The 14,214-nt window shown below is 42.0% G+C and overlaps 1 protein-coding gene across 3 annotated transcripts in view; it reads left to right on the forward strand.

Annotated features, from left to right (window-relative positions):
* NUP205 (nucleoporin 205) overlaps window positions 1–12,113 on the forward strand; it is a 73,635-nt gene extending 61,522 nt beyond the window's left edge. Inside the window, exons 37-43 of one of the 3 annotated variants that reach the window (XM_077831727.1) lie at window positions 6,204–6,362; window positions 6,575–6,701; window positions 7,811–7,977; window positions 8,685–8,808; window positions 9,555–9,683; window positions 10,436–10,509; window positions 11,758–12,113. In XM_077831727.1, the coding sequence (XP_077687853.1) occupies window positions 6,204–6,362; window positions 6,575–6,701; window positions 7,811–7,977; window positions 8,685–8,808; window positions 9,555–9,683; window positions 10,436–10,509; window positions 11,758–11,910 (933 nt within the window). In that variant the 3' untranslated portion in view covers window positions 11,911–12,113. Of the gene's footprint in view, window positions 1–4,912; window positions 6,179–6,203; window positions 6,363–6,574; window positions 6,702–7,810; window positions 7,978–8,684; window positions 8,809–9,554; window positions 9,684–10,435; window positions 10,510–11,757 lie in introns of those variants that run through there. The other 2 variants (XM_077831732.1, XM_077831737.1) reach the window with 2 other exon arrangements.
* The last annotated feature ends 2,101 nt before the right edge of the window (window positions 12,114–14,214 follow it).

The raw sequence follows: 14,214 nt of genomic DNA on the forward strand, positions 1-14,214 counted from the left end.
CAGAGATCTGTAGGATTCATCTACTACATGTGAAGAAAGAGGAGGGATTTAAGACCAATACCAAAATGAAGTAATTCAGAAGTATTCCACTTTCACCACAAAGACATCCTCAGCTCCACCTGTTGATGTGTCTGACACACCCAATGTCTTATTTCTTTCCTTGTCCCTTTTAAGGAGAAACCAGATATATGGTGCAGGGCAGTAGGTCTTGATTAGAATCCATAACGACAGTCCCATATCCAGGGTTCACACCCTACTTTCTGCTCTGAAGCCTTGCTGTTGTACTGCTTTCTTCCACTAGTAGGAACTACTTCTTTCTCACCTAATTGTATAAAGAGGCTGCCACACCAAATGCTTTGGGACAGGAGAGTAAGATAATGTGTTCTCTTGAACCCTGATTATTGCTACTCCATAGATGAGCCAAAAGTGGGCTAGCAAGCAGTAAGCAGCTGCTGTAGTACAGATGGGACTGAGTGCTCAAGTTCTGCATCCCTCAGCATGAGTCCCCCTGGAAAACCAGAGAAAGGGTTCCTGTTTTGTGCAATTTAATTTCTTTATTAATTTAAAAATTGGGTCGCCTGAATAATATGCTTATAACAAATTGAGTGAAAAGACAGGAAGTACTGTATTCTAGCCCATATGCCGCTGTGGTCATCAAGTAAGAAAAGAAGACTTAATTATTTTTCTCTCTACACCTCCCTCCCCCCAAAAGTATTTAGCAATAAGTATTTCTAAGGTGTATTTTAATAATTGCCATGTGGAACTGGTTCAGTGTTTGAGGTATATTTGGTGATCATAATAGCCGTACTTAAACTAAGAACACAACCATCCTGGTGGGTAGTTATTACTGCCGTCCTGTCAGACCATGCAATGTACAGTGTATTTGACTTGGAATGGTTGGTTAATTCAAATTTACACGGTTTAGTATCTTCTCGTCTAATCTTCGTTTTAGAATTTGTAAATGGTTGGTGCTAATCACAATCCAGTGTTGTCTGTTCTTACATAAACCAACACAGTTTGGTGACATTGGGCCTTTTTCAGGAAACTGAAAACATGAGGAGAGTTTGAAGACATTTATCTCCAGTGTGTTTTCAGATGACATACTGGAGGATACAGTCTAAGGGTATGTCTACACTATGAAATTAGGTCGAATTTATAGAAGTTGGTTTTTTAGAAATCGGTTTTATATATTTGAGTGTGTGTGTCCCCACAGAAAATGCCCTCAGTGCATTAAGTGCATTAACTCGGCGGAGTGCTTCCACAGTACCGAGGCTAGCATCGACTTCCGGAGTGTTGCACTGTGGGTAGCTATCCCACAGTTCCCGCAGTCTCCGCTGCCCATTGGAATTCTGGGTTGAGATCCCAATGCCTGATGGGGCTAAAACATTGTTGCGGGTGGTTCTGGGTACATATCGTCAGGCCCCCGTTCCCTCCCTCCCTCCGTGAAAGAAAAGGCAGACAATCGTTTCGTGCCTTTTTTCCTGAGTTACCTGTGCAGGCGCCATACCACGGCAAGCATGGAGCCCACTCAGGTAACCGTCACCCTATGTCTCCTGGGTGCTGGCAGACGTGGTACTGCATTGCTACACAGCAGCATCAAGCCCTTGCCTTGTGGCAGCAGACGGTACAGTACGACTGGTAGCCGTCCTGGTCATGTCCGAGGTGCTCCTGGCCACGTCGGCCAGGAGCGCCTGAGCAGACATGGGCACAGGGACTCAATTTGGAGTGACTCGACCAGGTCATTCTCTTTAGTCCTGCAGTCAGTCCTATTGAACCGTCTTATGGTGAGCAGTCAGGCGATACGGATTGCTAGCAGTCCTATTGCATCATCTTCTGCCGGGCAGCCATGAGATGTGGGTGGCATGCAGTCCTTCTGCACCGTCTGCTGCCAGCCAAAGATGTAAAAGATAGATGGAGTGGATCAAAACAAGAAATAGACCAGATTTGTTTTGTACTCATTTGCTTCCCCCCCCCCCCCGTCTAGGGGACTCATTCCTCTAGGTCACACTGCAGTCACTCCCAGAGAAGGTGCAGCGAGGTAAATCTAGCCATATATCAATCAGAGGCCAGACTAACCTCATTGTTCCAATAAGAACAATAACTTAGGTGCACCATTTCTTATTGGAACCCTCCGTGAAGTCCTGCCTGAAATACTCCTTGATGTAAAGCCACCCCCTTTGTTGATTTTAGCTCCCTGAAGCCAACCCTGTAAGCCGTGTCATCAGTCGCCCCTCCCACCGTCAGAGCAACGGCAGACAGTCGTTCCGCTCCTTTTTTCTGTGCGGATGCCATACCAAGGCAAGCATGGAGGCCGCTCAGCTCACTTTGGCAATTAGGAGCACATTAAACACCACACGCATTATCCAGCAGTATATGCAGTTCCAGAACCTGGCAGAGCGATACCGGGCGAGAAGGCAACGTCAGCACAGTCACACGAGTGATCAGGACATGGACACAGATTTCTCTGAAAGCATGGGCCCTGCCAATGCATGCATCATGGTGCTAATGGGGCAGGTTCATGCTGTGGAACGCCGATTCTGGGCTCGGGAAACAAGCACAGACTGGTGGGACCGCATAGTGTTGCAAGTCTGGGACGATTCCCAGTGGCTGCGAAACTTTCGCATGCGTAGGGGCACTTCCATGGAACTTTGTGACTTGCTTTCCCCTGCCCTGAAGCGCATGAATACCAAGATGAGAGCAGCCCTCACAGTTGAGAAGCGAGTGGCAATAGCCCTGTGGAAGCTTGCAACGCCAGACAGCTACCGGTCAGTTGGGAATCAATTTGGAATGGGCAAATCTACTGTTGGGGCTGCTGTGATGCAAGTAGCCCACGCAATCAAAGATCTGCTGATATCAAGGGTAGTGACCCTGGGAAATGTGCAGGTCATAGTGGATGGCTTTGCTGCAATGGGATTCCCTAACTGTGGTGGGGCCATAGACGGAACCCATATCCCTATCCCTACCAAGCCGCCGAGTACATAAACCGCAAGGGGTACTTTTCAATAGTGCTGCAAGCTCTGGTGGATCACAAGGGATGTTTTACCAACATCAGCGTGGGATGGCCGTGAAAGGTACATGATGCTCGCATCTTCAGGAACTCTGGTCTGTTTCAAAAGCTGCAGGAAGGGACTTTATTCCCAGACCAGAAAATAACTGTTGGGGATGTTGAAATGCCTATAGTTATCCTTGGGGACCCAGCCTACCCCTTAATGCCATGGCTCATGAAGCCGTACACAGGCAGCCTGGACAGTAGTCAGGAGCTGTTCAACTAAAAGCTGAGCAAGTGCAGAATGGTGGTAGAATGTGCATTTGGACGTTTAAAGGCGCGCTGGCGCAGTTTACTGACTCGCTTAGACCTCAGCGAAACCAATATTCCCACTGTTACTACTGCTTGCTGTGTGCTCCACAATATCTGTGAGAGTAAGGGGGAGACGTTTATGGCAGGGTGGGAGGTGAGGCAAATGGCCTGTCTGCTGGTTACGCACAGCGAGACACCAGGGCGGTTAGAAGAGCACAGGAGGGCACGGTACGCATCAGAGAAGCTTTGAAAACCAGTTTCATGAGTGGCCAGGCTACAGTGTGAAAGTTCTTTGTTTCTCCTTGATGAAACCCCCCGCCCCTTGGTTCACTCTACTTCCCTGCAAGCTAACCACCCTCCCCTCCTCCCTTTAATCACTGCTTGCAGAGGCAATAAAGTCATTGTTGCTTCACATTCATGCATTCTTTATTCATTCATCACACAAATAGGGGGATGACTACCAAGGTAGCCCAGGAGGGGTGGTGGAGGAGGGAAGGAAAATGCCACACAGCACTTTAAAAGTTTACAACTTTAAAATTTATTGAATGCCAGCCTTCTTTTTTTTTTTTTGGGGCAGTCCTCTGTGGTGGAGTGGCTGGTTGGCCGGTGGCCCCCCCACCGCGTTCTTGGGCGTCTGGGTGTGGAGGCTATGGAACTTAGGGAGGAGGGTGGTTGTTACACAGGGGCTATAGTGGCAGTCTGTGCTCCAGCTGCCTTTGCTGCAGCTCAGTCATATATTGAAGCATACTGGTTTGGTCCTCCAGCAGCCTCAGCATTGAATCCTGCCTCCTCTCATCATGCTGCCGCCACATTTGAGCTTCAACCCTGTCTTCAGCCCGCCACCTCTCCTCCCCGTCATTTTGTGCTTTCCTGCACTCTGACATTATTTGCCTCCACGCATTCGTCTGTGCTCTGTCAGTGTGGGAGGACAGCATGAGCTCAGAGAACATTTCATCACGGGTGCGTTTTTTTTTCTTTCTAATCTTCACTAGCCTCTGGGAAGGAGAAGATCCTGTGATCATTGAAACACATGCAGGTGGTGGAGAAAAAAAAAGGGACAGCGGTATTTAAAAAGACACATTTTATAAAACAGTGGCTACACTCTTTCAGGGTAAACCTTGCTGTTAACATTACATACATAGCACATGTTCTTTCGTTACAAGGTCGCATTTTGCCTCCCCCTACCGCGTGGCTACCCCCTCAACCCTCCCCCCTCCCCGTGGCTAACAGCGGGGAACATTTCTGTTCAGCCACAGGTAAACAGCCCAGCAGGAACGGGCTCCTCTGAGTGTCCCCTGAAGAGAAGCACCCTATTTCAACCAGGTGACCATGAATGATATCTCACTCTCCTGAGGATAACACAGAGAGATAAAGAATGGATGTTGTTTGAATGCCAGCAAACATACACTGCAATGCTTTGTTGTACAATGATTCCTGAGTACGTGTTACTGGCCTGGAGTGGTAAAGTGTCCTACCATGAAGGACGCAATAAGGCTGCCCTCCCCAGAAACCTTTTGCAAAGGCTTTGGGAGTACATCCAGGAGAGCCGCGAATGCCAGGGCGAAGTAATCCTTTCACATGCTTGCTTTTAAACCATGTATCGTATTTTAAAAGGTACACTCACCGGAGGTCCCTTCTCCGCCTGCTGGGTCCAGGAAGCAGCCTTGGGTGGGTTCGGAGGGTACTGGCTCCAGGTCCAGGGAGAGAAACAGTTCCTGGCTGTCGGGAAAACTGGTTTCTCCGCTTGCTTGCTGTGAGCTATCTACAACCTCATCATCATCATCTTCCTCGTCCCCAAAACCTGTTTCTATGTTGCCTCCATCTCCATTGAAGGAGTCAAACAACATGGCTGGGGTAGTGGTGGCTGAACCCCCTAAAATGGCATGCAGCTCATCATAGAAGCGGCATGTTTGGGGCTCTGACCCGGAGCAGCCATTCGCCTCTCTGGTTTTCTGGTAGGCTTGCCTCAGCTCCTTAAGTTTCACGCGGCACTGCTTCGGGTCCCTGTTATGGCCTCTGTCCTTAATGCCCTGGGAGATTTTGACAAAGGTTTTGGCATTTTGAAAACGGGAACGGAGTTCTGATAGCACGGATTCCTCTCCCCATACAGCGATCAGATACCATACCTCCCATTCAGTCCATGCTGGAGCTCTTTTGCGATTCTGGGACTCCATCATGGTCACCTCTACTGATGAGCTCTGCATGGTCACCTGCGGCTTGCCACGCTGGCCAAACAGGAAATGAGATTCAAAAGTTCACGGTTCTTTTCCTGTCTACCTGGCCAGTGCATCTGAGTTGAGAGTGCTGTCCAGAGCGGTCACAATGGAGCACTCTGGGATAGCTCCCGGAGGCCAATACCGTCGAATTGTGTCCACAGTACCCCAAATTCGAGCCGGCAAGGCCGATTTAAGCGCTAATCCATTTGTTAGGGGTGGAGTAAGGAAATCGATTTTAAGAGCCCTTTAAGTCGAAATAAAGGGCTTCATCGTGTGGACGGGTGCAGGTTTACATTGATTTAACGCTGCTAAATTCGACCTAAAGTCCTAGTGTAGACCAGGGCTAACTAAACTGGACACATCTGAATTGGGATAATTTCTCAAAATTTAAGATTGGGTTCCATTGGGGCCCTCTAAAAGTACCATTTGCTTTCAAATTGATTTAAGGACAGGCAAAAAGTAAACTTATATTCTTTGTGATTTAAACATTTTAAGGTAAATAGGAGTTTTCAGATTAGCTTACAAAATTACTCCCATGTGATGTAAATGCTTAATTTGTATTGCTGCTGCTTTTGTTATAGAATGGATAGTAAAGGGTTAATGAGGGCTGTAAGATTATTATTATTAATCAAATGTATCATTTTTATTGCTTGTAAATATCAAAGGATTTTTTTAACTCTTTGGTGGAGACACTCACCAAAGTTTGCTTCCTGTCACAGCGCCAGTGCTTAGGACTTCTAAGTCGGTTTGGAGGTTCAGACAGACTCAATCAGTTTAAACTGCAAGATGACAATGCTGAGGGAGACAGAGTGAGCAAGAGGGATGAGATTGAGTTGGCCATGCAACAGGTGAGGAAATTGAGGAACAAAGTTACATCTTCACAGCACTGCTAAAATCATCAGTTGGGAATTGTGAGATATCTGGCATGGGTGATTTGTAGCCATTTCTAGTCGTCATACTGATGTATGCAATTTGAAGAGTTCTGAAAATAGTGTTAATTGTCTACCCAGTATTTCATCAGTCTTACTTGTATTGACTTGCTGTGATTCCTCTTCTGTAGATCTGTGCAAATGTAATGGAGTACTGCCAGTCACTTATGTTACAGTGTGCCCCCACCTTTCAGCACACAGTTTGTCTGTTCACTCCTAGTCTGTCAGAGTCAACTAACCGAGATGGACCCCGTCAGGGTGAGTTTGTGGTTTACTTGTTTTGTATGTATCCGAGACTGAATTGTGAAAGTTGGACTGATAGCAGGTAATACACCTCATTCATGATGTGTGCAACGTGCCTTTTCTAACTTATTGGAGATGTTAATTGTGCCAAGTTGCAACAAATTGGGGGATGGGGGTAGCATGAGATTGACTGGTGGAAAATTTAGTGTATTAAAACAATACGCCAAAACCTCAACAGCGCAAATTAAGTTTTTCTTGGCAGTAAATATTTTGCAGTGCTATTAGAAAGAAATGGTACTGTTATCTCTAAGTTGTCCTGATACCAATGCCTTGATCCAACCAGTGACTTCTATTTTGCATTTAATTATCTTATATGTGTAAGAACATGTTTTTCAAGAATTCTCCTCTTCCCCTGTTAAATAGCCATCTTAAAAGGTGTAGAATTACTATTACTGTAAAAATTAGCTTTTTGAGACCTTTGAAGCCTGAGTTAGTTCAGTGAAAAAATATAGGTAGCATGTTTACTATTGAGAGTGATCTATGGTGGAAAGCCTGAGTGATAAATGGATTGGGTTTATGTGAAGTCATTTGTTTTTTATCCTTTCAGCATCCCAGAATGACTGTCAGAGGACACTTCAAAATTCTAGGGTTTAATAACCCTGAGCTGTTGTGCAAAGCATGGAAGTAATCTTCTGTGGCTAACGTATAGCTCCAGTGCTCCTACTGCCCCAGGCTTGAAATAATGATTTGCACCATAGTTGAAATTTCCCCTTGTAGGGCATACACCGTTAAGCTCTTTTTGTTGCCGCTGATTAACAGGGAGGGAGACTGGATGTGAGCTCTGCACAAAGCAGAAATGATAAGGTTTCATCACAAAAGAAAATGTGGAGAATTGAATGCTAACAGCTGTCTGCTTGCCTGCCATGTGTCAGCAAGAGATGAAATCACTGAGTTTTGTCCTAATATCTCATTTGTAATAAGTGTGGCCCACACATCCAAAATAAAGTTTACCAGTACTTACATATCCTTGACACTACGGTGGTGACAAACAGTAGAGGATAAGCTGCATAGCTGTGGGGGCTTCAGAGAGAACTTGTTTTAACTTTGATGGTGGTCTCCCCTAGATACACAAGCACCAGTGGTCCCATATTGGCGCCTGCCTGGCTTGGGCATCATTGTCTATCTGCTGAAACAGAATGCTAATGATTTCTTCAGTTACTATGATAGCCACCGTCAGAATGTTAACAAGCTACAAAATGTGGAGCAGCTCCCACCAGATGAGATAAAGGAGGTAACAGAATCTGTAGACTTTATTATGAACAGTCAGAAGTATCTGTTGCCTGTAAATTAAACTAAATGTAGAAATAACTGTAGTATGGAGCTGTGACAATCTTATACTTATTCCTTTTTACTGTTGGGGTGTGTTGGAGTTGACGAAGTGGGAACTAAATGGCCATGGAAGCGGTCATTTATATTAGGATGAAAAAATGTCAGGTTAAGCTTTGTGGAGGGTACTGAGTGGATATTTTACTGCGAATTATATTGGAAACTATTACTACTGTCACTCTTAATGTATATGTCATGCTGACCTTTATCAGACTGGTCACCACTGATGTCTCGTGACTAGCCAGCCAGACAAAATAAGTAGACATTAAACAGGTGTGAGTTTCCCATCAGTCTATGAAGCGATTGGGTTACAGAGGGGAGGGATAATTGAACTGAAGATAAGTGACCGCTGTTCCACCAACATGAACTGATAAAATAGTTTTGTTCCTGAAGGAACACTTTAGATTTTGCCAGAAAAGTGTGGGGTAGGACTTGGTTTATTTGTTTTTGTGGTGACTGGGGTGGGGAGAGAGGAGGATAAGAAGAGAGAGAGAACTTTCCCAGGAGACAAAATTCTACAAGGCTGTTGTGGGTATTTTCTTGACTTTTAACACTTTGTTCTGGTTTGCTACATAATGTTGAATCTTTGTGCATCTTTTCTTCTTGCCATAGCTGTGTCAGTCAGTGATGCCAGCTGGGGTAGACAAAATTTCTACTGCCCAAAAATACGTTTTGGCAAGGCGGCGTCTGGTGAAGCTGATAAATAATCGGGCCAAGTTGCTTTCCCTATGTTCCTGTATCCTTTTGGAATTATGACCGCTCCAGTGATGACACTCGAGAAAAATTGAAAAAGTTGGCTGAGAAATGGGAGTAATTTGCTTTATTGCCTAGCAGGCAATTGGGTTTCAGGGCACTTTAAAAAATGCCAATCTTAGGAAAGAAAATATTCAGATATTGATGATTAAATCAGTTGAGAGGAGGCACATGTTTCTCTACGCTCAGCATGTAAACATTTATTTTCTAGTTGTGGTAGCAGCTCTGAAAGAAAGTCAATAGTAACATAGCATCATCTCCACAGAAATCAACGACAAATAAAGTTAATTGACGTGATTAGGCTGGTGATTCTCCTCCATTGTGGTGAAGTGGAAATACAGCTGAATAACAAAGCTCTTAGAGCTGGAAGCAGGTAACAGTAAAAGAATCAAGTATATGGGTCCACCAAGCATGCTGTCAGGATGTAAAAGCCATGTGAGTAACTTGGAACTCCTGTTGTGCAAAAAATCGAGGGCCATGGCAACTAGGAGCTGTCTATCAGAGTCATTTCAGTCCCCAAGAAACAGACACCTTGGTCCCCAGTCTTGCAAACACATGCTTAACTTTACCCATATGAATAGGCCGATTGCAATCACTACTCACGTGCACGGAGTTAAACATGCATGGAAGTTTTGCAACATCAGAGCTTTCTTTTGAAACCTCTAAAAGGGCTACAATCTAAAATCAGCATAAATTAACTTTAGTCTCCTTCACTGAGCATGTCTACAGATATCATAGAAACATGCCTCTTTATTCTTTGGCGTCACCTGGAATACTATCTATTGCATTGCACCCCTACTGATTCCCAAGATTCGCTGCTGGCCTCCAGGACTCCATTTAAGAGCAGAAGACTACAAGGTAACATTTCTCAAACCCTAAGGTGCCTTTACATTAGTTTGTAAATTAAACATAAAAATATCTGGCAATATCAAGAGATTGAACATCAAAATTTAGGTTTTCTAAAATAGATTTTTACAAAACTTAACATTAATAACGTTTGACTAATTTGTTTGTAATAAAAGGTTTTTGTTTGCATTTAAACATACCCATGCAGTATTTGCAGCCCAAATATTGCTGCATTGTAGTAGTGGATGAGAAGTAAAAAATGAGTTTTGTCTAGAAACAAGTCTTGTTTCTGTTGGTCAAACTGAGTGAAATTGAAAAAGTAAACAAGTAATAATGGTGAAAAGTAAATTACATATTTTTAAAAATTTTTTCAAATGTAATAATTGAAGGTGATATTAAGAACAGATGTAAGGACATTTGTTTTCTAAAAGTATTTTTAACTTGATACAGTATTAACTCACCAGTGGATTTGGTGAGGAAGGGAAAAAAGTCAGGGAAGGAAAGATAATACGGGGAGGTTATTGTTGTTGACCATGCCATGTTGTGTAATCCAGGGCTATATGAAGTTACTACACTAATGGTTGAGAGAGAATTCATCAATAGGTCAAGAAAGATCAATTGTGATTTTTCTCTTCATCCTTGTTTAACTTTCTGTTATGTACAAAATAGGCATTTGTTGTGTTAATCTTGCTTCATACCTGCACATATATGGTATTCACCAGCAGGTGGAATTAAGAATTTAAATTTGTGAATTGTATTCCAAGATTCCTTCAGTTTGGAGCCTAACTTGGATTTCAGAAATGGGAAGAATCGAGTGAGCCAGCATGACATAGATCAGGTGAGATGCAGCAGATAAAATATTCTTAATTACGGCATACCTGATGTGTTGCTAACATGCAGTTATTGTCAGCAGTCTGTCTATAGCTTCCATGTTTAAGAGTGATCTGCGATACCTAGCTGCTAAATGCTTAGTTGAACTACAAATAGGGTGTAACACGATTTTTCAAAAAGTATCAGTTGCACAGCTATACATGTATTTTTGAATCCTGCACACAGCCATGTTAATGCACAAAATCTAGAACATTGCAAATGAAATACCAAGGTCCAAATTACTGAAAAAAATATTTTTCTTATTCTCTTGTAAATTAGACTAATAAACTGCAGCTGTTTAATAATTTGCTTCTGAAATAAATTGTCAGTTGTCCTTGAAGGATGTGTATTGAAGACAGGGTTCCTAGTTTTGTGTGTTGCTGCAGCTGTTCATTTTTGGTCAGCTGCAGATGGACCATAGTAAAGAGAGAGAAAGGGGAGCTGACTATGATGTAGCTAAGAAATTGCCACTGCTTATGTAGAACCTAAAATAATTTGTGCTCTTTGGAGGTACAGCTAGCAAAACCAGCATAGGTTAACTAATGATCTATTCTCAGAACTATGTGAACATAAAGCCTTGATGTTTGTGTGCAAATAAGGAAATTAAAAACTTTTCGTTTCAATCACGATTAACAGTATACAAGAGTTGTAAAATAAGGTGCATACGCTTTTGTGGCTATACCCAACCACTCAAGAAAATATATACAATAACGTCCTACAATGTCTAGAATTCAGCTCTTTTTAAAAATAGCCTTTTCCATCAGTAATAACAAAACATGTTTTTCAATACATAGATTTTTGTTATATAAGGGCAAATCTCTACTACAATTCCTTAATTTAAGAAGTCAAGTTATATAACTCTAAGGCTCTGATTTGCCAAACATGCATGTGCTTAGATTGCAGCACACAAGTAGTATTTTTAAAGTCAAAACATATACATGTGTTTTAAAATGTTAAGTACTTCACCAGAAAACCCTCCACAGAAATACTTTCCAGTGTATGATTCAGATGGACAGACATAAGGATCTGTTTAATATTTGCCAAACTAGATTTCCCCCCCAGCCATATTTATATTCTTCTAAGAGGGGGCTTGAAGCAATGGAAGGGGGTGTGGCATGGGTAAGGGTGATTGGTGGTGATTAATGATGAAAAGACCTCCTTTAACAAGAGGACTAGACACCACTGTCCATTTCACTAAATTTCTTCTCTTCCTCAGCTTCAGATTGAAGCCACCAACAGCTTTGGTGAATCTCTGCAGAAGAAGCTCCTTGATATTGAAGGGTTATACTCGAAAGTCCGGTCACGCTATACTTTCATTCAAGCACTTGTCAGACGCATCCGTGGTCTACTAAGGGTATCAAGGACCTAAAAGACTCCTCCTCATGCTACCTGCCTCCACAAGTAACAAACCAGGGCAAACTGCCTAAACTCAGATTTTATAGAACCTACCTTTTTCTAAATTATGGCCAAAAATATTTTGTTACCTTTTTTTCATATCACTAATTAATCAGTTTTGTGTATTCTTTCTTGCGTACTGCCATCCTCACAGGAAAAATAAAGGATTTTTTAAAAGATGCGTTATGGTCACTGTAAGAGAATAGGCAGAATACACTGGAAATACAATGGAAAATTTAACAAGAATCTCGAGTTTTGTATTTGGGAAATCTGCACATATCCATGTGATGATTTGAAAGAAATGCAAAACTGCCTGGCCCCATTTATGGTGTTCTCACTGATGCTTCCTCCACGCTGTGGATCACCCGCTTAATGGAAATGTGAATTTCTTGGTCCAGTTCTTGAGGACAAGATATGTGTGACCTTCTCAAAATAGATTGCTTGGTGGAAGGCCATTATTCCATCTAGTGACTAGTCGGCTTCTGTTCACTTCTTGTCTTGTTCCCTTCCAACAAACATGAATGTATATATGTGCATTTGTACGATTCTAGGTGCTGAGGAAATGGGGAAGTATGTGCGGGGAGGCTGACCCATGCTGGGAAATGTGATTGGAAAAGCTGAGGTCTATTCACTGGCTCCTCCTATGTGGCTTGTTCTACATCTTAGGCCTCCTTTGGGGTTCATTCCTATTTGCTAGCGTGCCAGGAATTGGGCATAAAGATACATAAGGGACAGAATGAAATTTGTGACAAAAGAGGAAACAGACTTGAACATTGTGTTTGGCCCATAAGAGGAAAAAGAAATACCAAAATCATCTTTTACACAGAGAAGAATAGTAAATCAACTCTGGTATACATTGCCATTGGAACTCTTTAATACTTTCCATATATTGTTTTTACCGCAGACTGTTCACATTTGCAGGTGAGTTCTGTCTTTTCTAAATTTCCATTGCCTAGTATTTTTTATTAATCACAATTAATAATTGCTCCCTTTGTCATCAGTTTGTGTTGTACAGTAGATTGGTATATTTGTCTGGCTGGGATTATTTTATGGTCCAGTCTTTCAATTTGTGGTTATTAGTGGTTTTGACAGAATAGTGTTAGATACAAATTGTTTATTCTTTAGTGACGTCTTGGTGATTCTCAACCAATTTCCCTTCTCTTCCTCATACACACACCTATCTTATCCCCACAAAATGAAGAAAGTAAGTGAACAGGACTCCCTGTGAAGAGAATGCAAAACTATAATTCTGGAAATCTGCTGGCTTAATGTACTTTACTGCACCTTGGAAAACCGTGATATGATAAGGGACTAGTATTTGTTCAGTACTTCAAGAACAGATTAAGGGAATTCTTTAATTTTTGCCAATAATAGTTCCCTATTGGGTCAGGACTCCTGAATGCCAATGAAATTAACATACTGTCTACTACACCAACATAAATAGGTGGTGCTATAACTTTTCAAATTCTGGTTTACTCTTTGGATAATACATTTTGTAATAATCTGCCACATTTTTACCATGTTTTATAAAATAGTAGACCCTATTGCCCAAGGACCTATAGTATGCATTATCTGAAACCATTCCTCTTTGTTCTCTCAGTTAAAAAACAGAGGCATGCATCCATTTTTCCTCTTTTATATCTGGCCACCCTGCATATATTTAACAATGCTGATAAATGCACCCATATTAATAATATTCTTATGTCCCAAATCAACAGTAATTATGTTATTTAGATTAGAAACTCTTTAGGTCAGGGAACCTTATGAAGATAAGTGTCTGTAGAGCACCTACCACACTGTTAGTGCTGTACAAATATATAGCAGCATTTTCTGGGCTGCAAGCCTAACACTACACTGACCAATCATAGCAATTTCAGGAATGACCTAAATGGAAAAAATGAACAATTCATTTTAACCTGTGTCCATAGTTATTTGATCAAATTAGTTAAACTTCCATGTTTACACTACTGAGACATCTTGGAAAGAGATGTCATTTTTTTAAAACCCATGCAGGGGCAGTGGGTTTTGTTTTACTTTTTGTTTCATATATGCTCTAGTTTTGTCCTGTTTAAAAAAAGAATAACATGAATAGCTGTGAAAAAATACATGGCTTGTAATTAGTTAATATCTAAGCTTTTCTATGATGTTTATTAAGCTGTAAACATATTGTTCATATACTCCAGTGCAATAAACATTTCAGCTTAATTAACTGGAATTCTTGCTGCTAATAAATGAGGGAAATAAGTGTAAGTAGCAGTAACTGGTATTAGTAACCTAA

The sequence above is a fragment of the Eretmochelys imbricata genome, chromosome 1 (genome assembly GCF_965152235.1).
Source record: "Eretmochelys imbricata isolate rEreImb1 chromosome 1, rEreImb1.hap1, whole genome shotgun sequence".
NCBI classification, from domain to species: domain Eukaryota; kingdom Metazoa; phylum Chordata; order Testudines; family Cheloniidae; genus Eretmochelys; species Eretmochelys imbricata.